Source organism: Pseudorca crassidens, chromosome 6 (assembly GCF_039906515.1).
Source record: "Pseudorca crassidens isolate mPseCra1 chromosome 6, mPseCra1.hap1, whole genome shotgun sequence".
NCBI classification, from domain to species: Eukaryota; Metazoa; Chordata; class Mammalia; order Artiodactyla; family Delphinidae; genus Pseudorca; species Pseudorca crassidens.
Window position 1 is genome coordinate 767,836 of NC_090301.1, and position 22,700 is coordinate 790,535.

At 49.7% G+C, this 22,700-nt stretch overlaps 2 protein-coding genes across 14 annotated transcripts in view; one reads left to right on the forward strand and one right to left on the reverse strand.

The window, feature by feature from the left end:
• The first annotated feature begins 1,682 nt into the window (after nt 1-1,682).
• On the forward strand, nt 1,683-22,635 carry MTERF4 (mitochondrial transcription termination factor 4). 3 transcript variants are annotated; one of them, XM_067740000.1, is made up of 5 exons: nt 1,809-1,965; nt 3,115-3,598; nt 5,505-5,689; nt 6,356-6,720; nt 14,151-22,635. In XM_067740000.1, the coding sequence occupies exons 1-4, from the start codon at nt 1,945-1,947 to the stop codon at nt 6,677-6,679; spliced, it is 1,014 nt and encodes a 337-aa protein (XP_067596101.1). In that variant the 5' UTR covers nt 1,809-1,944; the 3' UTR covers nt 6,680-6,720; nt 14,151-22,635. The 3 variants fall into 3 exon arrangements, with proteins under 3 accessions (XP_067596102.1, XP_067596101.1, XP_067596100.1); XM_067739999.1 differs by lacking the exon at nt 14,151-22,635 and adding an exon at nt 10,257-13,339; XM_067740001.1 differs by lacking the exon at nt 14,151-22,635 and having other exon boundaries at nt 1,683-1,965; nt 6,356-9,488.
• The window catches only part of SNED1 (sushi, nidogen and EGF like domains 1), a 96,366-nt gene continuing 79,806 nt past the window's right edge, over nt 6,141-22,700 (reverse strand). For 5 of the 11 annotated variants that reach the window (XM_067739984.1, XM_067739985.1, XM_067739987.1 and 2 more), the window contains 5 exons: nt 21,823-21,939; nt 21,083-21,173; nt 13,728-13,808; nt 12,810-12,847; nt 9,445-10,794 (listed from right to left, as the gene is read on the reverse strand). In XM_067739984.1, the coding sequence (XP_067596085.1) occupies nt 12,822-12,847; nt 13,728-13,808; nt 21,083-21,173; nt 21,823-21,939 (315 nt within the window). In that variant the 3' untranslated portion in view covers nt 9,445-10,794; nt 12,810-12,821. Of the gene's footprint in view, nt 9,413-9,444; nt 10,795-12,809; nt 12,848-13,727; nt 13,809-21,082; nt 21,174-21,822; nt 21,940-22,700 lie in introns of those variants that run through there. The other 6 variants (XM_067739981.1, XM_067739978.1, XM_067739983.1 and 3 more) reach the window with 4 other exon arrangements.

Genomic DNA, 22,700 nt, shown 5'->3' on the forward strand with positions numbered 1-22,700 from the left:
AGAAAACAAAACCAAAACCAAGACCCCCCCCCCCCCCGCCGCCCCCCGCTACCCCAACCCGTGCCTTTTTCCCACGTTATCACTTTCCGCAGGTGCCAAGGCTCCTGTCCCGAGCTCTAGGGAAGATGCTCAGGGGCCAGCCTGCCTCTAGTATGCTAGTGTTCATTTAAGAAGCATGCAACTGTCATGATATTTTCAGATGCTCCGATGACAGTTAATTTGATTCTCAACTACTGGGATGCAGGATATTGCCTTCCCCTTCCTTTAGGAAGTGCTGCCTGAGTCTCCGTGATGTCTCAAGAGACTGACGAGGGACCTTCCTCCATCCGTCAGGGACAGTAAAGGCAGGGCTTTTAGAAGTGAATTTTTAAAGTGTGTAGTACGTTAATGACATTTACTCTTCAGAATCAAATGAGTCTCGTGATGTTCAAAGAACTCTTCAAGAGTGGGGGAAAAAAACACAAATGTTTTCCTATGTAGTTTTTATGATGCTTATAACACAAAAGAAGTTACAGAATGTTTCTACAGACAGGTGTGCAATGGGCCGAGAATGCAAAGTTCTAGGTCTCCAAGAACTGTTACTTCTCTATAAGAAAAAGTAATTAAAACTCATCTGATTTGATGGCAGCAGAAAGTCTGAACACTCTGAGAGTGCTCTCTGCAGAAAGAGTCCAGATAGAAAAGTTTACAGCCTCTTGCTTCTTTGGCATAATCCTTCTGTAGAAAGATTTTTAGCATCCAGTCTGGTGCCTGGCCCAGAGCTCTATAAATTGTATCCATGCAAGAATCAAGTCCTTTTTCTCAGTTCGGAAACAAGTAGATAAAACAAGAAGAAATACTTATACACTAAGGCTTGGGCTTACAATTGGTGGAATTTAGGCAGCTGAGAAAGCACACCTTTTTTTTCTTTTTCACCACTGTCCCCTTTTGAAAGATGGTTAGTGTCTATATTTGAACTGTTACAGGCCTATGTCCGAAATTTAAGAATGAATGCAAATTAGGCTGAAACATCACTGGATTTCATCCCAAGAGGAAACCAGACCTCTAAGCTGGGAGGACCCCCCCCCCCCTTTATTTTAAACTGTAAAGACTTCTGGAGTTCCATTGGATACTTTAAACCTCTAGAATATGTGTGTGTGTGTGTGGGGGGGTGTTTATCAAGAATTATAATTGGAGCTCACAAGAAGTAAGGGTGCTTGTCAAATAAGGATTGGTTGGGGTCTGAAATGGTTGCACGGTTATAAAGGGAGACCTTGAGACCAGAAGGTTGAGCTGGCAGGTGCTGTTCTGAATAGGCTGGGGGTGTCCCTGGGTCTGGAACAGTTCAAAGCTCACGTTCTCAGCGGTGCAGAGAGTGGCTGAGACCAGGTCCTCCACGGCCGCCAGACTCCATTTTGCATGCCTGAACCGATCGCTCCACTACCATTTCAACTTGTCACTAATATTCACATTGAATGCAGATTCCACACCAAATAACTATATCTGGGACCGGCTCCCTTTTACTCAGACCGCCCGGTCTCTACCTCAACGTGAACCTGCCTTGGGAGGGGCCCTGCTTTCTCCGGGGAGGTTACTGCTGGACCGCGAGGCGGTGGCCGGTTTGAGCGAGGTTACGGTTTCCTCTCACCTCCACTCTTAAGAGGAATTTTAAGGTAATGAGAAGCGAACGTATGGGGAAGGAGCTGTTCATTTGTTGCGCTAGCCGAGAGCTCTAGAAAGCGGAAACCCGGGCAGCGGAGGCACCAAGCAGAGAAGGCGCGCTCTCCGCGCCCAAGGTGGCGGCGGGCCCAGGCCCCAGAAACCGGCCCAGCACCGGACACCTGCGGACAAGGGCTGGGCGGAACTGCTTCCCGCGCCTTCGCGCTGCCGAGGGGAAGGGCGGAAGCGGCGGACCCGGGAGACGGCTGCTTCCGGCGTCAGCGGCGCTGCCGCTGCCTTCGCGCTATGGCTGCGTTGGGTCGGCAGGTGAGGGGGAACCGCGAGCAGGGGCTCCTGGAGGGTCGTAGAGGCCGGCGCACGCCGACCTGGTGCCGCACCCTGATCTGCGGCGCTCTCCGCTCCGCCAGTGCGGCTTTATCCCACTTTCACCCCGCCGGCGCTGGGCCGACCCCGCGAGTGGACCCCAGACAGGGCGAGAGCGGGAGGCGGGAGCAGCGAGCGGGTGGACTTGACTGGCTGGCGGGGGCGCGGCGGCCGAGGGCGCTGGGGAGGCTTTGGGACGGGCCGTGAAGGGCGGTTGAGTGGGGATGTGGGCCTCGTTCGTTACGCGCCAGCCTGAACCCTGGAGAGTTCTGAAGTCAACGGGAGCAGTTTGCCTGCAGGCTACCAGGATTTCTTTTGTGGAATGAATTTACGTGAATCTGGAGACTCACGTGAGGTCCAGATTTTTCAGGTGTGGGTACCACCTCGGGCCCCCAGAGTTGGCACGGAGATCACTTTAAGTTACAGACATTTGAGATTTAGCAGACACAGAAAGAAGCCTTCTTGGGGCGGCCCTTATCGCGCTAAAAGCAGAGCTTTCTGGGAGCGAGGGCGCCACAGATCCTTCCTCCTGGGGAGCCTTACGGCCAGGAAGGAAAAAAGAGAGGGAGGACGACGTGTATCTACATAAGCAGACATTATCACAGACTTCCTGGGCTCCCATTTGCTCGCCTAGGAGCCCACCACCCATTTGCTCCAGGTAGCCCCCAACTCCAGCCATTTAGGGAACCAGCGCTTGTGAGCCACCACATGCATATAAGTAAACCTTTTCTTCTGCCTGCTAATCTTCCAGTTAAATCTGCAGGCCCCCCAGGCACTGAGAAGGTGGAGGAGACCCGCCCCCCCATACTTTACCTGGTGGCGTTGAAATAGTTCTCCCCTGTCCCCCTTGTCTGTGTCTCCTCAGTTATAGCAGCAACAGCTCATCTCTGTGCTTCTGCAGTTCTCTGTTCTCTGTACGTGAACGTCTTTCTCTGTAGGCTTTTTAAGTTCAGGTATGACTTTGCGGATTGCTTGTAAAAACTTCTGTTTGTGTAGGACCAAGGCACTAAATACCCTGCCTCAGAAATCCCGAGGTGTCCATTATGTGGGAGTGGTGAGGAATTAATTCCCTTTGGGGGCTGTGTCTTACAGGTCTTGGATGGGCACCGCCTGATCCCCCTCACCTGGTCCCTTATTGCTAGGCAGACTACTCGGCTTGGAGGACAGAAGAGGACGACTGCTTTTTTGCTGCGTAAACTGACAACGGTCTCCAGCGGGGGGGGCCTCGGGGAGTCACCCTCTGTTGAACCCCAGAAGTACGCGCAAGAACCAGAGCACAGGACGGGGCTGACTCAGTGCCTCCTCGAGAAGCAGAGGACGGCTGTGGAGCGAGAGAAGGTCGTCAGTTCCCTCCTGGACATGGGTTTCAGTGATGTCCATGTTAACGAACTGCTCAGTATACAGCCAGGCACCCACCCTCAGCAGTTGCTGGATATCATTTCAGAATTAATACTCCTGGGTCTGAATCCAGAGCCTGTGTGTGTGGCCTTAAAGAAGAGTCCTCAGTTACTGAAACTGCCTGTCATGCACATGAAGAAGCGCTCCAGTTACCTGCGAAAGCTGGGGCTTGGAGAAGGTATGAGAAGGTGTAGATTTTATATAGAGAGCTGAGGAGTCAGAGATGGGGAACGAATAGCCTGGTGAGGTCGATTCGGGGAGGTTTCTGGGGGAAGGCCTTTGAGAGGAATGTGTGATTTGGCTTGGAGGTGAGGAAGCAGAATGAGCTCCGCAGAGGGCATTGCAGGAGGGAGGGGGACTGAGTGACCGACCCAGGCTCGTGTCTGGCGTGTTCACTGGAGGCTCTGGCATCTAGAACGGTGCTGGGCACGTGGTGTTGGTTTATGTGCAGGTATGTTGCCCTTTGATGCTGAAGCTGACTTGGGGTGGGCTTAGGGCTTTGTGTCTGTGTGATGGGAAGCCAGAGAGACAAAGTTCCCTGTAGAGGCTTGGATTCCAGTCAGGTGTCTCGATTTACTGTGGAATGTGAGATCTGCCCAGATTCCTGGGACACTGGTGGAGTGAAGGCAAAAAGAGCCACCATCCCCACCCCCACAGGATTTGAGCCCCGGGAGCCCTAGAAGTTCACTGGATCTCTTTACGGGCCTTCTGGGGGGTGGGTGGCGTGAGCAACTCCTAGGACCCCTGCCTGCTTTGATCAGAGGAATGCCACTCTTTTGTTTATTCTTGCCTCTTGCTGGTGAAATATTGTCGGGTGGGGGAGAGGGAGAAAAGGTTTGGGAATTCAGATTTCAGAGGATCTTTACGGTCTCCTTCTCTAGAAAATGAGCAAAAGATAGTGGTGTGGGGCTTCCCTGGTGGCGCAGTGGTTGAGAGTCCGCCTGCCGATGCAGGGGACACGGGTTCGTGCCCCGGTCCGGGAGGATCCCACATGCCGCGGAGCGGCTGGGCCCGTGAGCCATGGCCGCTGAGCCTGCGCGTCTGGAGCCTGTGCTCCGCGGGAGAGGCCACAACAGTGAGAGACCCGCTTACCGCAAAAAACAAAACAAAACAAACAAACAAAAAGATAGTGGTGTGTGTTTCTCTTAACAGATTACCTATCGCAGTATAATCTAAAAAGCTAAACTTAGCACCTTACATGCAGCGGTTATATCAATAAATTAACAAGCTCAGCGTGGCCTTAAGCTGCAAAGATGAAGACTAAATTCCTGAAATTCATTCCTGACACGTTTTATCAAGACACTGACTGGCTCACCTGTTAGGAAGATTTTAATTAACAGTTTAAATAAGTGGTTCTAAGTTTCTAGGTACTAAATTTTACTCAGTTACCTGTAGGAAGACCATATGCCCTAATTTGCCTGGGAGAGTCTCAGTTTATACCAGTTATCCTAATGCAGTTACTAATAGGGACTCTGTCACTGAGAAGCACCGTAGTGTGGATAAAATATATGGTCACCCACTAACCAGGAGATCACCAGTCTCTGTGGTTGTGTGTCATGATTCTTGTGGTTATTACATTAATTATTAGAGCGGAACGCCCTTTCATTGAGTTCAGGCTCCTCAGTCTTAAGAATGTTGGTTGTGAATATTTCAAGGGCTATTTTATCATAGAAGGAAACATGAACCCAAAGCCCTGATATGGGGGAAGCTACTATCCCATCTTACTGTCTGAGCTTTCCAGTAAATCCCTGTGAAAGTCTTTTCTAGGTGAGAAGGGCAAGAGGAGACCTAGAATATGAAGTAGGTGCCTTTCAGCTGTGAGGCCAGAAAGAGGCCTCTTGATACCAGGAGGGAGGGTTGGCGAGTCTGAGAAGTGAGAGGGAGTCAGTGGGGAGATGTCTCATTCTGGCCCATCCCATTTCCACGACGCTTCTGGGAAGACGTTATCTGAAGCTGGCACTCCTTCTGTGGAGGAGAGGATCCTTGTTTGATTTTTAAATGCTGGCTTGTATTGGGTGTGGTTGGCCACTTGGGCTTCTGGAATATCCTAAAATTATGTACTTGCCCTTTTTTACGTTCTTCAGGGAAATTAAAGCGCGTGCTTTACTCTTGCCCTGAAATTTTCACCATGCGTCAGCGGGACATTGAGAGCATCGTCGGGGTTCTCAAGGAGAAGTGCCTTTTCACGGTAAAGCAAGTCACCGAGATTTTGCACAGATGCCCCTGTGTTCTTCGGGAGGACCCTGGTGAACTGGAATACAAATTCCAGGTGAGAATTCCTGGTGGCGTGATTAGTAACAGCAAGTTTTCGAGTGTAGTCAGGGTTAGCTGACTCGCGGGGGCGAGTGGATGAGGTGAAAGGCCTAGACCCTCTTTGCTTGCACCAGCCAAAGAGAGTTCGGTTTTCGTTCTTCACTTCTTTACTACAGGTAAAAAAAACCTCTTTTGCAACTTTTCTGCCATTAATAACGGATGACCCAGGTCTATTCTTAGAATCCTAATGAGGCCTCTGCTTAAAATAATTTAAAAATAGCTAGAACCTTCCTATCTTTAGAACCTATTTTGCATGTTGATCTTAGAAACATAATTGTGAAGGGTGTCCTAATTTTTTGGTAACAATTATGATGGCTTAGGTCAAATCCTAGATGTTTTCTGAATTTTTTGCCTATTTTTTCCATACTCATAGTTTTCCTTACCCCATGAAGAAAAATAGAACTTAATTTCTCCCTCCTGCCCTTTATTTTCTGCTGCATTTTTCTCGATATGAATTTGAAAATGCTTTGAAAGCCATCACGCAGGTGTCGGGATCGTAGTGTTCTGCCGTCGCTAGTGAGGCAGGTCTCTCCCAGTGCTTTTGGACAGTTCAGTTCACTGCGCCTTAGGAGCCTACTAAAGCTTTCTGCAGCTGCACTTCCTAACCATGCTGTGTCTCCAGTATGCCTATTTCAGGATGGGGATTAAACATGTGGACGTGGTGAAGACCGACTTCCTGCAGTACTCCATGACCAAGACCAAGGAGAGGCACGTGTTCCTGGAGCGCCTGGGCCGGTACCAGACCCCCGACAAGAAGGGGCAGACGCTGGTCCCCAACCCTTTACTCAAGGACATCCTCAGGGTTTCAGAAGCTGAGTTTCTGGCCAAGACAGCCTGTTCTTCTGCTGAGGAGTTTGGGGTTTTTAAGGAACTCTTGGCCCGGGAGGAGGAGGAGTCTGAGGGCCGAATGGCTGATGCCGGAAGCCCGGAGGAGGCGGGGCCGTGACGGACGGACTGGAGTGCAGAGAAGCCCAGACGGATCGGAGGGTGCTGTAGTTTCCTCAAGGTTTTTGGGAACTTCACTTGGATCTTCTCAGGTTATTTTTCATTCTCAAACTGGTCTTTTGATAAAAAATTAATTGGAAATCACCTGAGAAGTAGACTAAGAAGCAGATGCATTGGTTTGATCTGCCATCAGGTTCAGGGGGGAGGGCCCTGTTCCGTCCTGAGTAAAAGGCTGACTTTGAGCCTCTAGATCGTGGGGGGGCTCGACACATCGACGTTCGGCCTTACTTTTTCTCTCCCATCTGTGTTGGTGACGGTCCCGTGACAGTGGGGGATGTTTCTTCTGGTTCAGGAGTCATTTTACATCCTGCTCACGACAAAGACAGAGTTCTGAGAAGACAGCGAGCTTTTAGGTTATCACAGCACTTTATTTTATGAAAACAAGGAGCAGGTTTTCCACAAAAATACTCAGGTTTTCAGTTCAGAAATAGCTTATGGTTTCGTAATTGCAGTCGTTGTACAGCAGAGCAAAAGGAAGTTGGTTAGTGATGTATGGTTTTGTTCTGCACAGCTTCTTAACGCCAGCAACGCGGGGGGGCGCTGTTTGCATCTTTGTGAAGAGCAGGCCCTGACTCTGACCACCGGCGGAGTTTGCTTTCACGCCAGCTCAGGCCCAGGGGGTTGCGTCCAGGCAGGCCCCTGACGTCTCTGGCGTCCGTGGAGTTCTGACCTGGAGCCAGGGCCACAGGTCTGGGCTTGGTTTCATTTCAGGGAGCTCTCCGTGACACCAGAGGTGGTGGAAGGCCCCTTGGGGAGGCCAGTGGGTCTGAGGAGTGACTTGAAGAGTTGGGGTTGGGGAATGGGCTTGGATGTAAGCCAGGGGTCATCTCTGAGGTAGAGGTACAGCCCTGATGGCGTGAGCTCTGCGAGGGATGGGAAGATGGGTGATTCCTAGAAGGTTCTGGAGATTCCTTTCTTGGGGGCAGCTGGCACAGGATTGATGCTGCAGAAGACATTTTTGGTGATGTGCCCAAAACTCAGGTCTTTACAGCATTTTAACAGCTACACACGAGACTCCTGGTGCTTGGCCTCGCTTTTCTTGCAGAGACCACGTAAGTCCTGTCAGGTGGCGGTTCTCACCTGGGGGTGATCTTGACAACAGGGAACACCTAGCAACATCTGGGGACATTTCCCATCTGGTTGTTAGGACCAGGAGGGTGTGCAGTTGGGGTCTAGTGGGGTCTAGTAGGTCGAGGCCAGGGCTGCTTCTAAACATCCTACAGTCACAGGACAGGCCCACGACAGGGTGAGCCAGCCCAGAGACAGCAGCGCCAAGGCTCAGACACTGCTCTCAGGCCCCATTTAGCAAAACGCGACCGTGTTTATTCGTGAGGACTTAAGATTTTAAATGGGCTTACATCTGTTTCTCTTTTATTTAAAAGTAAAGTAAATAGCTGATTTTTAAAGAGAGTTCCTCTCTCCTCTGTACTGGGGTTCTCTTGGTAGGTTTGAGCTGTGTTTCATTGCGGGTAGGTTTGAGCTGTGTTTTATTGCGGGTAGGTTTGAGCTGCATTTACTGAGGTGTAGATGCTTTTGCTTTCTCCAGGCTCATATTCGAGCATGACTGCAAAGAGAAAGACTTTTTTTTGCAAAAGCACAGTAGCTCAGTGAGTCCCTCCACACGTGGGCCGACATCAGGGGCAGTTGTTGGCCAGTGGCAGGAGTTCCAGCCCAGGGAAGGTGCTGGAGGTTGGCTGACACCGGGTGGAGCCCTTGCCTGTTGGTGCGGCTGGTGGGTGAGCAGCAGGGTGCCGCATAGCTTTCCTCATTTGCACCCGTGTCAGTCCTTGTGCAAGGGGAAAAGGGAGGTTTTGTCTTTACTGTCTTAGCCATGGGCAGAATGATTTGAAAGTAAAGAGATTTCATTTTTCATTTACTCTTGTGTTTTGTGGTCTCCGGGTGGCTGGCACGATCCCTGGAACCTAGGGTGTTGCTCTTGTGCCCCCCAGTCGGGACTAACAGAATCTTAAATCTAAGCTCGATTACGTGGTTAGTTGATCCAAGTTTTGATTAGCACAAGGCTAACTCGGCAACTCAGGATCGCTCCTTTCTTTTCGACACAGAAATGTGTATGCGCCTGGCAATGTTTTGATTCCATTTTTGCTAATTTTTTGGGGTGGACCTTGAGTATCTCCAAGGAAGACGTTAGAGTTTTAAGAAGGAGCCGTGTGGAAAAAAGCAGTGGCTCATTTGTAATGTTTCAAGGATGAATTATAATTCCTTTAGCATCAGGAAGTCTTTCACTAGATGTTTAACTTATAAAACATCAAAATGGGTTAATCATAAGAAAACACAGCACCAAGCTCAGGATTCAGTAGACTGTTTCTTGTAGAAACAAGGGCTTCTAAGCTAAAGACTGGAACACGTTACATTTGCCTCGTGGCTGAGGGGCTTGAGGTTATTAACATGGCAGTAGAGGGTTTCGTCTTCTTTCCAGTGATATCACTTGATCTTGCTGTTTGCTCGTGACGCCGTAGCCTACACAGAAGCACAGTGACAGGTCCCAGTGCCACAGCAGAGGTCAGCAGTACGTGTTTATGTATGTGGTTTTCTCTCGATTCTCCCAGTGTCAGAGCCCCTGGACTGCACTCAGCCGTCTTCTCCAGGTGGGCCTTGGAGACTGGGGACCTTCTGGAGTACAGTAGAGACTTCTCGAAATGACTATTCCTCCTTGCTGAAAATGACAGAATGCATAATACACAGACATATGCACACAAAACTTTAATAAAAATAAAAAGCCTAAAATATAACTCTGTAAAAAAAATTTTTTTATAAAAGATGAAAGGAAGAGCCCCTTTCTGTGGCTGTGGTGCTGACTCAGGGCAGAGTCAGTGGAAGATGCACGGGGCCTGAGTTCCAGTCTGGGCCAGCGGCTAAAATGTTCGGCACGCTAGAGGTGGGCTGGGCTTCTCTGATTTTCAGCTCATTTGCAGGGAGAAGCAAGCGCAGCTTAGAAGCGTGCTAGAGAGCAGGCGTGGCAGGATGACGCGGCGATCTGTGTGTGAAGGAGGAGCGTGTGGAACACGGTGCTCACTACCTGAGAGCCCCACACAGCGTTATTTGCGTCCTGGACTAAGAGAAGCCCTAACCAGCATCGCGTTCAGGCTTGTGGGAGGAGCCCTGGCTGGACCTGGTAGAGGTGCTGCCTTGGCTTTCCAAGTGGGGTCTGAAACCCTTGAGGTTTCCATGAAACCCTTGAGGTCTTTGGTGCCTTGGTGGGACTTGTCATCCAGGGGAGAGGCCAAAGCCTATGACCTCGAAGACCAGGGATTAACCCAGTGTGGTGCATGGGCCAACTTGGCCCTGCCTGTTTTTGTAAATAAAGTTTTATTGGAACCCAGCCACGCCTGGTCAGTCACAAGTCTGTTGGCTGCATTTGTGCTACCACTGCAGAGCTGAGTCATTGCCACAGAGACCATAGGGTCCTCAAAGCCAGGAATACTGTCTGACCTTTGCAGAAAAGGTTGTAGGTAAAAAGTGTTTAAACTCCGTCTTAGTGTTATCATTTTCTCTCTCAGAGTCAGCTGGTCCGTATGATGGAGCAGTAGCCTGCGAATGGTCAGCATAAATAATCTGCTGGCGGAGGAGAGCCGGGCGAAGTGCTTGCAGCGTGGCCTTATCTCTGCCCCTTCCTCCCAGCCCCACCATCTCTGCTTTGGAAGCTGTTGAGAGCAGTTCCTCAATTTTGTTGCTAGCTCTCAAAGGGAGAACGCTTTCTCTGACTTTGGAATCTGAGAACGGGTTTCTGAAGGTTGCAGAAGCGTTCCTGGTGGACAGCCTTGCCATCCAGGGCTAACGTGTGCGCCGTGGGTGCGCATTCTCCCTAGGAGACGGCAGCCTGGGCTACGTCAGGTGTGGGTTCTGTCCCGGAGGTCTCCCTGGTCGTGGCTGGTGCTTGCCTGGCCTGGCCATCTGTCTTCCAGAGGCCAGAGGAGAGAAGCCACTCAGGGCACCGACTCCAGCCAGGACCTTGTTCTCAATCCAATTTTAGACCTCATCTTCCTGGGCTTTAGAAACTCGTGAGGTTGATGGAGCGTTAACAAGAGCATCCTGATCCTTAGAAGAGAAAACAGACCAGGGCGTGAGGAGGATGGTGGTGGTACCCATTCCGCTTTACAGCGGCGGCTCCCAGGTTGCTGCCCCCGGAGTACCTGAAGAGCTTGCCACGTCAGAACTGTGAAGTTTGTTCCCTGTGACATGGCAGTGGGTGCTGGGGGGCAGGCTCGTGGAGGACTGACTATACCCCCCAGTGGTGGGGACATGTGGGCAGCACTGCAGCTTCAATTTGAAATCTGCAGGCTGCAACCCCCTTCATTTGGTGCCGCCTTGGATCTCTTCTCTGAAGGCGTATGGGCTGTCCCTGGTCTCTCTCGACTGAAATGAATTCTTGCACTTTGTTCTTGGGGGTGTGTGTGTGTATGTGTGTGTGTGTGTGTGTGTGTGAATTTTTCCTGCTTATTTGTGTTTTCTCCATTGTCTGAAGAATGGGTATCCTAAAAGCCAGTATTTGATAATTTAACAGTTGAGGGTTTCTGATGTGTTTTTATAGAAATGGATTCATTGAATGAGTTTAAAAACACATATATTGGGCTTCCCTGGCGGCGCAGTGGTTGAGAGTCCGCCTGCCGATGCAGGGGACACGGGATCGTGCCCTGGTCCGGGAGGATCCCACATGCCGCGGAGCGGCTAGGCCCACGAGCCATGGCCACTGAGCCTGTGCGTCCAGAGCCTGTGCTCCGCAACGGGAGAGGCAAGAGTGGTGAGAGGCCCGCGTACCGCAAAAAAAAAAAAAAAAAAAAAAAAAAAAATATATATATATATATATATATATATATAAATCTTTCAGATGACTTATTGCAATATAAATGTTTCACACCCCAGTTATATCTGTGGGTGGTGAATTGCTTGCAAGCCTTGGAGTGCATGTTTTGGGTATGTGGTGGCGGGGGGGGGGAAGTGATGCCTTTGAGTAGGTGGGACCTGAACGCAGAGACTTTTGATGGGAACTGAACGCCTGAGGTCACACGTTCTCGCTCACGTGCCGCTGCCCAGCCTGTGGGTCCCAGCCTCTGCTTTCCCTGCTTGGTTGGTGAACATTCTGCTTTAGTGTCAGCCTATACCTGCGAAGCTCTTTTGCTTCTGGTTGTTTATAAAGGTCTCTGAGTAACATTTCTTCTTCATCTCCTCAGCCATATAAAAAAATGTAGCCTGTTTGTGAAGCTGCTTGGTACCCAGGAGTCTCACTCCTCTCCTACACCACCAGGAAGATGGGCTTCTAAGCTCCTTTATGGAGCTCGAGTGGTGAGCTGTCCTGGGTCAGCCAGAATACCTCTTTCATTCCCAGTGCGTCACGTTGATAAGAAATTGTGTCGGGCTGTGGCTTAGCCTAGTATCTTGCAAATTATCGTGAAGGTTTCCACAGAGCGTGCGTGTGAGGGGGTGGGAGTCACATGGGCTGACTTGCCACAGAGGTTGGGAAATGCAGGATTAAGCAGGAATAGCGCTAGAAAGCTTCTTCCGTTTCAGGGTTTCTGAACGCTCAGGATGCCTGTGTTCGTTGGCACTCTCCCAGTGAGGGAGTCTCAGGACTTACCCAGAGTTACGTGATCAAGGCCGCACGCCCTTTCTCAGTGGACTGCCATTTAGGGTCTGGAAAGCACTCCTAGAATTCCTCTGCCTTCTGGCATCCCAGGCCCCTCCCACTGTACCCCCTCGCCTGCCCTCCCAGCAGCCCCTGTCAGTCCCACCTCCCTCTAAGAGCTCACCCGCCCCCTCCATTGCCATTGCTGATGACTGGGGAAGGGGTTTCTCTGCCCGTTGAGATAGAGTGGGGCTCGATGTATCAGACCAAGTTTATGTCTATTGGGAGGCCTTCCTTAAGTATTATTTTTCTCACCCATTTTACCCCCCTTAGGAAGTTCTGAAACCTTCTGGTCTGAGTTTATGACACAGAGCACACACTGGGCTTTCTTCTCAGGGCTCCACAAGGAGACAGCAGCCCTCCTGAGGGCCGCGTGCTGGGGTGGTGTCCCTCAGACTTCCCAGCAGCTCTGCTGGCTGTGGGAACGTACCTTAAGATTTCTTCAGTGTAGGACTGTTACTTTGTTTCCTGAAATAATTAGAGAAATGCGGTTTATTAAAAAGAAACCTGTGTCCCTGTAACTCTGCAGCTTCCTCGGCCCAGGCTGCCTGCTGTGATCCTGTCTTGTCTGTAGGTCACATGTGTTCCAGTTTGGGGAGTGTGGTAGTGAGACACTGACACAGGGATGAACGTTTGAGTCTGTGTGTGCCCACCTGGCTTGGGGTGGGAGTTGTGGAGTGATGAGGAAGGCTGCCTGGCTGGGTGTGAGTCATGGAGAGTGAGAGGGAGTGTGGAGGATGGGTGATGGGAGACAGGTGATGCGCTTAGGTAAGGCAGGGTGGGTTTTTCCTTGACTCAGAAACGCAAGACCTGGTGCATGTGGTGACTGGTCTATGGAGAATGTGACTGAGCTTTGGACTCTGCTGTCTGTACTCAGGCAGTGCATTATATAATAATCTGTGACTACCTTGAGCCCTTTGGGGAAAGAACCTGGGTGAGAGTGAATAAAAAGTAAACAGAGACTTACTGTATTTATACAATTGGACCTGTCAGTAACACTTCCCTATACTAGTGCCAGATACTGTGTGAACGTGCATAACCAGAGTGACCCCTCCCAGCACCACCACTCAACCTCCCTCCAGCACCTGCCCTGTGACCTTCCCAGCACCCACCATGTAACCTCCCCAGCACCCACTCTGTGACCCCTACCAGCATCCACCGTGCCCAGCTGTACCCATCTGTGTGCGCTCACGTGTACACATGTGGGCACACAGTTCCTTAGCATAGCCGGGCTGCACATCTTGGCAACCTGGCTCAGCCATGGCCTGTGGCATCCCACAGCCCCAGTCACCAGGGCCACCTGTGGCCGCCTGCAGGGCACAGCACGGGCCTCCTCCCTGGGACGCACCTGTCTGGGGTCCTGGCACGCGTGCTCTCACAGCTCTCTTTGAAACAGGTGTCTGGATGCACTTTGTAGACTCTTTTATACCTGCATCACAGGAAAGCTCAGTGAAGCCGGAAACTGAGCAGAATGTTGCCCAGCCCCTTCACCTAGGCTACACAAACCTACAGGTAGCTGTACAGGTGTCTGAGGGGAGGCTATTATTCTCCTGATAAAACTTTACCTCCTGTGGATGTATTAAAATGTCCAACATAAAAATCATGTAATTGAAAAAAATGACTTTATCAAGGTATGATTTATGTAAAATAAGATACACTCATTTTAAGTGTACATTATGATGAGTGTTGACAAAGTGATATATAGTAAGAGATAAAGTGTGCTGGGACTTCCCTGGTGGTTCAGTGGTTAAGAATTCGTCTTGCAACGCAGGGGACTCCGGTTCGATCCCTGGTCGGGGAACTAAGATCCCACATGCTGCAGGGCAGCTGAGCCCGCGCTCTGCAACTACAGAGCCCATGCATTCTGGAGCCCACATGCCACAGCTGGCGAGCCCGCGTGCCAGCCCATGCACAACTGGAAAAAAGCCTATGCACTGCAATGAAGAGCCTGCACGCCACAACGAAAGATCCCGAGTCCCCCAACTAAGACCCAATGCAGCCAAAAAATAAATATTTTTTTAAAAATGTGCTATTTCAAAGACATGTCTTGCTTGAGACAGGCTACTTGGCTCCGAAGCCTTGAGACAATGTGACTGCACTCTTACGGGCAGTTGATGGAGAAGTTTGAGAAGCCTTGGAGATGCAGGCATTAGACACGGGCGGTGTGGAACAGGAGACCTGGCTCCCAGCCCTGCCTCCCACTTACTAACTAGTGTACTCTGAGCACGTCTCTGGAACTGAAGCCTCTGTTTCGTATGAGATGGGAATTGCTTATACTGCCTCTGTCACATGTTTGTAGAGAATAACGAATGAGAAAGTGTTTGACTCTTGGTAAAGCTTTTTAAACGTCGGAGCTGTTTGAAAGAGATGCAGGGAGTTCAATGGGTAAAACTCATGAGCTTAGTCTAGGAGAGTCCTTAGGGTCTAAAGCCTTAGCTAAGACTTCCATTGCCAGCCATCAGGCAGTAAGAGGATCTGGAATTAACTTCCACATGTGAACAACTGGTCAAGATCCAGGAAGTAAGTCTTTTCAGATGTTAGAAAAAAGACAGTGCAAAACAGTAACCCAGAGAGAAGGGGAGCAAGCTGAGCTCTGGGATGGTCCTGGAATTCGGCCTGGAGGCACTTTTCGGACTGTGTTGTGGGTTAGGGAGAATCCAAGCAGTGGCTACACTGAGTGGGCGAAACAGAGATTGGAGTTGGGGAGGCAGAGGGTCAGAGCACGGAGAGGAGGGAGCTGTGCAGAGGAAGAGCTCCAGAGATCTGGAGGGGCGGGCCCCTTGAAGATTAAGCTGTGTGTGCATCGGGTGAGCAAAGACGGGCAGCAAGGAACTACTGAGGAGCTGGACAGTTCCCAGAGCCAGAGTGGGGAGATCTTGGTTAATAGGCTGTTCCAGAGCAATAGAAACCCCAGAAAGGCCCTGCCTTAAAAGTGGGGCATAATTAACCCCAGAATAAAGGCTATGCTAACGCCACCCTAAAACAGGCCTCAAAAGGATCCATCTAAACTGCCTTGCAAAAAACCAAAAGCCAAAAGTCAAACAAAGGAACAGGACAAGGATGCCCACTCTCACCACTTCTATTCAACGTAGTACTGGAAATCCTAGGCACAGCAGTCAGATGAGAAGAAGCAGTAAAAGGTATCTAAACCGGAGGGGAGGAGGTAAAACTGTCACTATTTGCAGATGGCCTGACACTAGAGAGCACTGAAGTCGCCACACACAAACTGTCAGAACTGGTAAATACATACAGCAAGGTAGCAGGATGCAAGATTAATATACAGAAGTCTGTTGCACTTCTCTACACTAATAATGAAACATCAGAAAGTAAAAAAAAAAAAAAAAAATCCTGCTTAAAGTCACGTTTTTAGAAAGCCCTAGGAATAAACTTAACCAAGGAGGTGAAATACCTATATGCTGAAAACTAAAACATTGATTAAGGGAACTGAAGATGATTCAAAGACATTGAAAGATATCCCGTGCTCTTGGATCGGAAGAATTAGTATTATTAAAATGGCCATACTACCCAAAGCAATCTACAGATTCAATGCAATCCCTATCAACACAGCTATGACATTTGTCACAGAACTAGAGCAAATAGTCCTGAAGTTTATATGGAACCACAAAAGACCACAGATTGCCAAGCAATCCTGAGAAAAATGAACAAAGCTGGAGGTATAACCCTTCCAGACTTCAAACTGTACTACAAAACTGTGGTAATCGAAACAGTGTAGTATTGGCAGAAAAACAGACATACAGATCAATGGAACAGAACAGAGAGCCCAGAAATAAACCCACACACCTATGGTCAGTTAGTCTATGAAAAAGGAGGCAAGAATATACAATGGCGAAAAGACAGTCTCTTTAACAAGTGGTGTTGGGAAAGCCGGACAGTTACATGTAAATCGGTGAAATTAGAACATTCCCTCACACCACATACAAAAATAAACTCAGAAAGGTCTAAAGACGTAAACGTAAGATGTGACACCATAAAACCCCTAGAAGAGGACATAGGCAAAATGATCTTTCACATAAATTGTAGCAGTATTTTCTTTTTTTTTTTTTTTTTTGCTGTACGCGGGCCTCTCACTGTTGTGGCCTCTCCCATTGCGGAGCACAGGCTCCAGACGTGCAGGCTCAGCGGCCATGGCTCACGGGCCCAGCTGCTCCGCAGCATGTGGGATCTTCCCGGACCGGGGCACGAACCCGCGTCCCCTGCATCGGCAGGCGGACCCTCAACCACTGCGCCACCAGGGAAGCCCCTATAGCAGTATTTTCTTAGATCAGTCTCCCAAGGCAAAAGAAATAAAAGCAAAAATAAACAAATGGGACCTAGTCAAACTTAAAACCTTTTGCACAGCAAAGGAAACTTATCAACAATACAAAAAGACAACCTACGGAATGGGAGAAAATATTTGCAAACAATGTGACCAACAAGGGCTTAATTTCCAAAACATAAAAACAGCTCATACAACTCAACAACAAAAAGACAACCCAATCTAAAAATGGGCAGAAGACATAAATAAACATTTTCCCAAAGAGGACATACGGATGGCTAACAGGCACGTGAAAACATGCTCAACATCACTAATTATTAGAGAAATGCAAATCAGAACCACAATGAGGTATCACCTCACACCAATCAGAATTGCTATCATCAAAACGTCTACAAATAATAAATGCTGGAGAGGGTTTGGAAAAAAGGGAACCTTCATACACTGTTGGTGGGAATGTAAATTGGTGCAGCCACTTTGGAGAACAGTATGGAGGTTCCTTAAAATACTAAAAATAGAGTTACCATGTGATCTAGCAATCCCACTCCTGGGTATATATCCAGAAAAAAGGAAAACATAATTCAAAAAGATACATGCACCCCAATGTTCATAGCAGCACTATTTATAACAGCCAAGACTTGGAAACAACCCAAGTGCCCATCGACAGACGATTTGCTTAAGAGGTTGTGGTACATATACACAATGGAATATTACTCAGCCATAAAAAAGAATGAAATATTCCCATTTGCAGCAACATGGATGGACCTAGGGAATATTATCCTTAGTGAAGTGTGAGAGAAAGACAAATACTATATGATATCATTTATATGTGGAATGTAAAAAATAATACAAATGGATCTATATACCAAATAGAAACAGACTCACAGACATAGAAAACTTACGGTTACCAAAGGGGAGAGGTGGCAGGGGGAGGGATAAATTAGGAGTATGGGATTAACAGATACAAACTACTATACATAAAATAGTTAAGCAACAGGGATTTACTGTATAGTGCAGGAAATTATACCCAATATCTTGTAATAACCTGTAGTGGAATATAATCTGCAAAACAAAAAACCAAACCAAAAAACCCAGAAAACTGAACCACTATGCTGTGCACGTGAAACTAATGCAGTTTTGTAAATCAACTTTACTTCAATAAAAAAATTAAAAACAAAAATAAAAACATTCTTGAAAAGAATGCCAAAAAAAATTCCAACAGTCTGTACCATAAAGTTTATAATGTCTAACATCCCAACAAAAAAATTACAAGAGTATCAGTCATACAAAGAGTCAAGAAAATGTGACCCATCAACAGGAAAAAAAATTGAATAGAAAAACACCCAGAAATGAGAGCAATGACTGAAATAGCAGACATCTGTTATAAATTTGCTGTACACGTTCAGTGATGTAAAGGAAAATATAAACATAATGAGAGAAGTGGAGCCTCAAAGAAAGAACTAGATGGAACTTCTGGAGATGATAAAACACAATATCTGGGACTTCCCTGGTGGCACGTGGTTAAGAATCCGCCTGCCAATGCAGGGGACACAGGTTCAATACCTGGTCTGGGAAGATCCCACATGCTGTGGAGTAGCTAAGCCCATGTGCCACAACTACTGAGCCTGCGCTCTAGAGCCCACGAGCCACAACTACTGAAGCCTGCACACCTAGAGCCCATGCTCCGTGACAAGAGAAGCCACCGCAGTGAGAAGCCTGTGCACTGCAACAAAGAGTAGCCCTGCTCGCCGCAACTAGAGATAGCCTGTGTGCAACAACAAAGACCCAACACAGCCAAAGCAAAACAAAACAAACAAAAAATCACAATATCTGAAATGAAAATTTTGCTGAATGGGATTAATGGTAGGTTAGACACTGCAGAAGAAAAGATCAGTGAAATTGAAGGCATGGCAGTAGAATCTATCCAAAACAAAGTAAAGAGAAAAAGGAGTGAAAAAAAGGAAAAGAGCCTCAGTGACCTGTGGGACAATATCAGTCTAATACATGCTTAATTGGAGTCCCAGAAGAAGGAGAGAAATGGATGCATAGAAAAAGTGTTTGAAGAAGTAATGGCTGAAATTTTCCAAATTTGATGAAAGCTAAAACCACAGAGGTGAAGCTTAACTCCAGAGAGTAAAAACACATGTACATAACCTACCAAAGCACATCATCATTAAATTTCCCAAAAAAACAGTAATAAAGAGAAAACGTAAAAGCAAGCCACAGGTGATGGGGACCGCGTTACATATAGAGGAACAAGAATAAGGGTGACTGAAGTTTTCCCATCTGAAACTGCAAGCCAGAAGACAAAGGAATGACCTCTTTGAAGTGCTGAAATTTGAAAAAAACACAATTATCAACCAAAACTTCTGTGTTCAGCAAATGTGTCTTTTGAAAATGAAGGTGAAATAAAAGCCTTTTCAGACAAACAGAAGCTAAGAGAATTCACCACCAGCAGACCTGCCCTATAGGAAATGTTCCAGTGAGCTCTTTAGGCCAAAGGTAAATGGTACCAGATGGAATCTTAGACCTGCACGAAGGCATGCAGAGCGCTGGAAACGGTAGACGTATAAGTCACTACAAAAGACCTTATACTCTCAACATTTTTAAAAAAGATGATTGTTGAGAGCAAAAGTAACACACTGTGTGGTTCATGGCATATGTGGAAGTAAAACGTCCGGCAGTGACAGGGGAAGTAGAAGCTTGCTGTTGCGTGTCTTCTATGATACTGAAGTTGTGTTGTAATTCAAGGTATATTGTGATCAGTTGAAGACGCATATTTTAAATCCCAGAGCAGCCACTAAAGAAAATAAACCAAAGAAGTATATCAGTGAGCCAACAGTACAGGTAAAACAGAATCCTAAAAAATAATCCAGAAGTAGGCAGGGAAAGAGAAAGTGACAAAGATAAGGTGGGACAGATAGAAAACAGTATGTTAGATTTCAACCCAGTCACTTCAGTCATTTTGTTAACATGTAAACGGTCTAAACACTCCAATAAAAACCAGAGATGTCAGACTGGCTGCATAGCAAGCCCCTCGCAAATGCTAAATACAAGGAAGTCCCTTTCAGATACAATAGGTTGAAAGCACTGGGTGGAAAGCTATGGGCAAGTGCAGGGCTCTCCCGGTCAGGTACTTGGTGGTCGCCCCAGGCACTGGTGTAACTAACACAGTCGGAAGACGCAGGTGCAGGGGCTCCGGGGTGCCATTCCACAAAGTCCAAATTCAGGGGCCTGTAAACCTGGGTTCCCAAGTCCCAGTGCAGCTCAGTGCCTCTGGTGTATCCCTGCTGCGTGTCACGCTGGCTTCATGTCCAGGCTCATGTCAAGCCTTCTGTCTTGCCTTCCTGCATCCCATCCCAGTGATCTTTAAACACGTCAGGTGTCACTTCAGCTCAGTGTCCTTCAGTAGCTCCCCACTTCACAGAGGACACATGCAGGTCCTTCCAAGGGTCTCCAAGGCCCACCCTCCACGCCCCCTCGCTCACTCGGCTCCAGCCCTGCTGGCCTTGCTGCTCCTTAGACGGGCAGGCAGGCTCCTGCTTTCAGGGCCTTGGCAACAGGTACACTCTGACTGGGCCATTCTTCCCTCAGATATCTCCGCCCGCCCATGTCTGGTCATGTCACCTTCTCCATGAGGCTTCCCCTGACACCCTGCCGAATGCTGCTGCCACCCCCTCCTGCCCCCCGGGCCTGGCTCTCCCGGCCCTGCGTATTCCTTTCTTCCATCCTCCTTTAGCGCTTGCCACCATTTAAAACACTGCAGGACAAACTCGTGCTTCTTGTGTACTGTGTCTCCCTCAGCTAGAACGTCAGGACTCCCAGGGCAAGACTTTGGCCCGTTCGGCTCGCTGATGTGTGCCGAGTGTTCTGAACCACGCCTGGCACACGGGAGGTGACCGTCCGTGTGGTGGACAAAGCAGGTTGTAAGTATGACCCACGGAGTCAGAGTGTTAGCAAGAAAGGCCCGAAGAGGTGGGCTCGGCAGACTCCCTCCTCAGCCCGTCTTACAGATGGGGAAACTGAGGCATGAGTGCCTTGCCCAGGGCCGTGTCAGGAGCTCACGGCAGAACCACGACTCGAGGTCTCCTGCGCTGAGGAGTGGCACTTCCTGGAGTCTCCGCATGCCCTGCCATCCAGGGAAGGGAGGCCGATGCCACCCCAGGGCGTGGGGAAGCAAGGCCCGAGGGCAGGAGCAGGGGATCCCGCTTCTAGACCTCAGCTCTGCTCCCAGCTGCACAGCCTTAGGCAAGGTTTTCAGCCCTTTAGCTTCAGTTTCCTCATTTGTCGCGTGGAGGGGGTGGGTGGTCAAAGCAAGCCCTTTCCGTGCTGTGACTACTAGACCTCAGGGGCCTGTGAGGACAGGGTGGAAGCATTTCAGGGCCGGGAACACGACACAGACATGGTGAAGGCGGAGGAGAGGGACTTACACGTGGTGACAGACGCCTCCTTCCCAGACCGGAAAGGACTTTGTCTCCGAGAACAGCCGTGTGCAGGGCTGGGGCACCTTTCTACAGGCTGCTGGCACAGAGGAAAAGGGCCGTCGCTTACAAGGAGCTCAAGGCCACGGTTGCCCTCTTCCTGCAGCCACTGTAGGTCTGGGGTTCTGCCCCTGCCACTTCCTGGCCTGGGGGCCTGTCCCCGGGGCTGCTCAGCGACTGTGGGTACTCCTCTGAGTTGGGGTCCTGGGAGCCTGCAGGCTGGTTTCCCTCAGGGCTGGTCGGAGTCTCTGGGTCTGGCAGGCCTCAGGGCTGTGTGGCTGGCGTGGGAGCTTCTGTCCTCAGCCCAGAAGTCTGAGGCAGGCCCGTGGCCTTTTTCCCTCGCACTGCCTCGTTTGGTCCCCAGGCGAGAAGAGCCCCCTCCTCCCTCCTCTCCCTGTGTCCCTGTGATTGTCCCAGACCCCCAGTTATCTGGGCAGCCCCTTTCACCCTGGCACTTTGGGGCAGTGGGAGGCCTGGCGGCTCACTGCCTGCCAGCCTCCCTACCTGGACGCTTGGAGGTCTGGGGCACCGTAGCCAGGCCCCTGTCCTGGCATCTCATGGCTGGAGGTCCTTGTGGCAAACCCACCCTGGGGCCAGCGGTCCCGTCAGAGCCTGCCGTCATAAGCATCTAGAGGCCAGGCCCCAGCCCCAGTGACCCCGGCAGGCAAGGGGAGCGGCCCCAAACTCACCAAGCTCACAGTGTCTGCCTTTGAACCCCGGGGTGCAGTCACAGCTGTGGGCATCCTCACCAGGCACACAGGTGCCTCCGTTCTGACAGGGGTTGTCTGAGCAATTCCCAGGGGCATCTGTGAACAGCCACGAGCAGTTAGTCTCAGGGCCCCACAGGAAGGCCTGATAGCATTCCCAGGTTGCCGTCCCCAAGACCAGTGGGCCCTAGGGGTGGTCAGAGAGCAGAGGTGAGAAGACTGGCCTCAGTGTGCTCAGCCCTGACCCCATCACCTCGAGCGAGAGAGGGAGGGCTCTCGGTGCTGAGCCGTCACAAGGCAGAGGCGCCTCGGCTCACAGCTTAGATCGTGGCTGCACTCTGGTCGTCTTTGGGAGAGACTCCCCGCTCTGCCCTGGCCTGTGCCCCCTGCCCCACGTTTCTGCTGACTTTGCCCCGCCGCACAGGGTTTCTTCTACTCGGAACACAGAGGCCAACCCTTGAGAGCCCTCCTCATCCTCCAGTGCCTGTTCCCGAGCCAGCTGTGTGTCCCCAAGTCCCAGCCCTAGGCAGCCTCTGTGCAGCACTCTATGCTGGCGTCTGTGCCCCTTGGGCCGCTGTCTGCCTTCCGCACTCTGGGAGCTAGAGGCAGGTTGGTCAGTGGTGCTGCCTGGGAGGGGCAGACCTGTCCCTCCCCCCTTAGAGTCCACTGTCTTTTTTTTTTTCTTTTCTAAAGCTTTGCAAGATAGCTGTTTTCATTTTTAACTCTTAACAAACTAAGAAACACAAAAGAATAAGAATCGTGCATACGCCACCACTTCGAGTAACCCCTCCACATCTAATCCAGCCCTTCCCCCTTACCCCCCTTCTCGGCAGCCGCCTCGTGGGGGGAGGTTGTTTAAC

Excerpts from the sequence above, each read along its gene's own strand:
- MTERF4 (XM_067740001.1), top strand. The coding sequence starts at position 1,945 with ATGGCTGCGTTGGGTCGGCAG. Across the intron at positions 1,966-3,114 it reads TGGCTGCGTTGGGTCGGCAG|GTCTTGGATGGGCACCGCCT; the intron begins GTGAGGGGGAAC and ends TGTGTCTTACAG. Across the intron at positions 3,599-5,504 it reads AAAGCTGGGGCTTGGAGAAG|GGAAATTAAAGCGCGTGCTT; the intron begins GTATGAGAAGGT and ends TACGTTCTTCAG.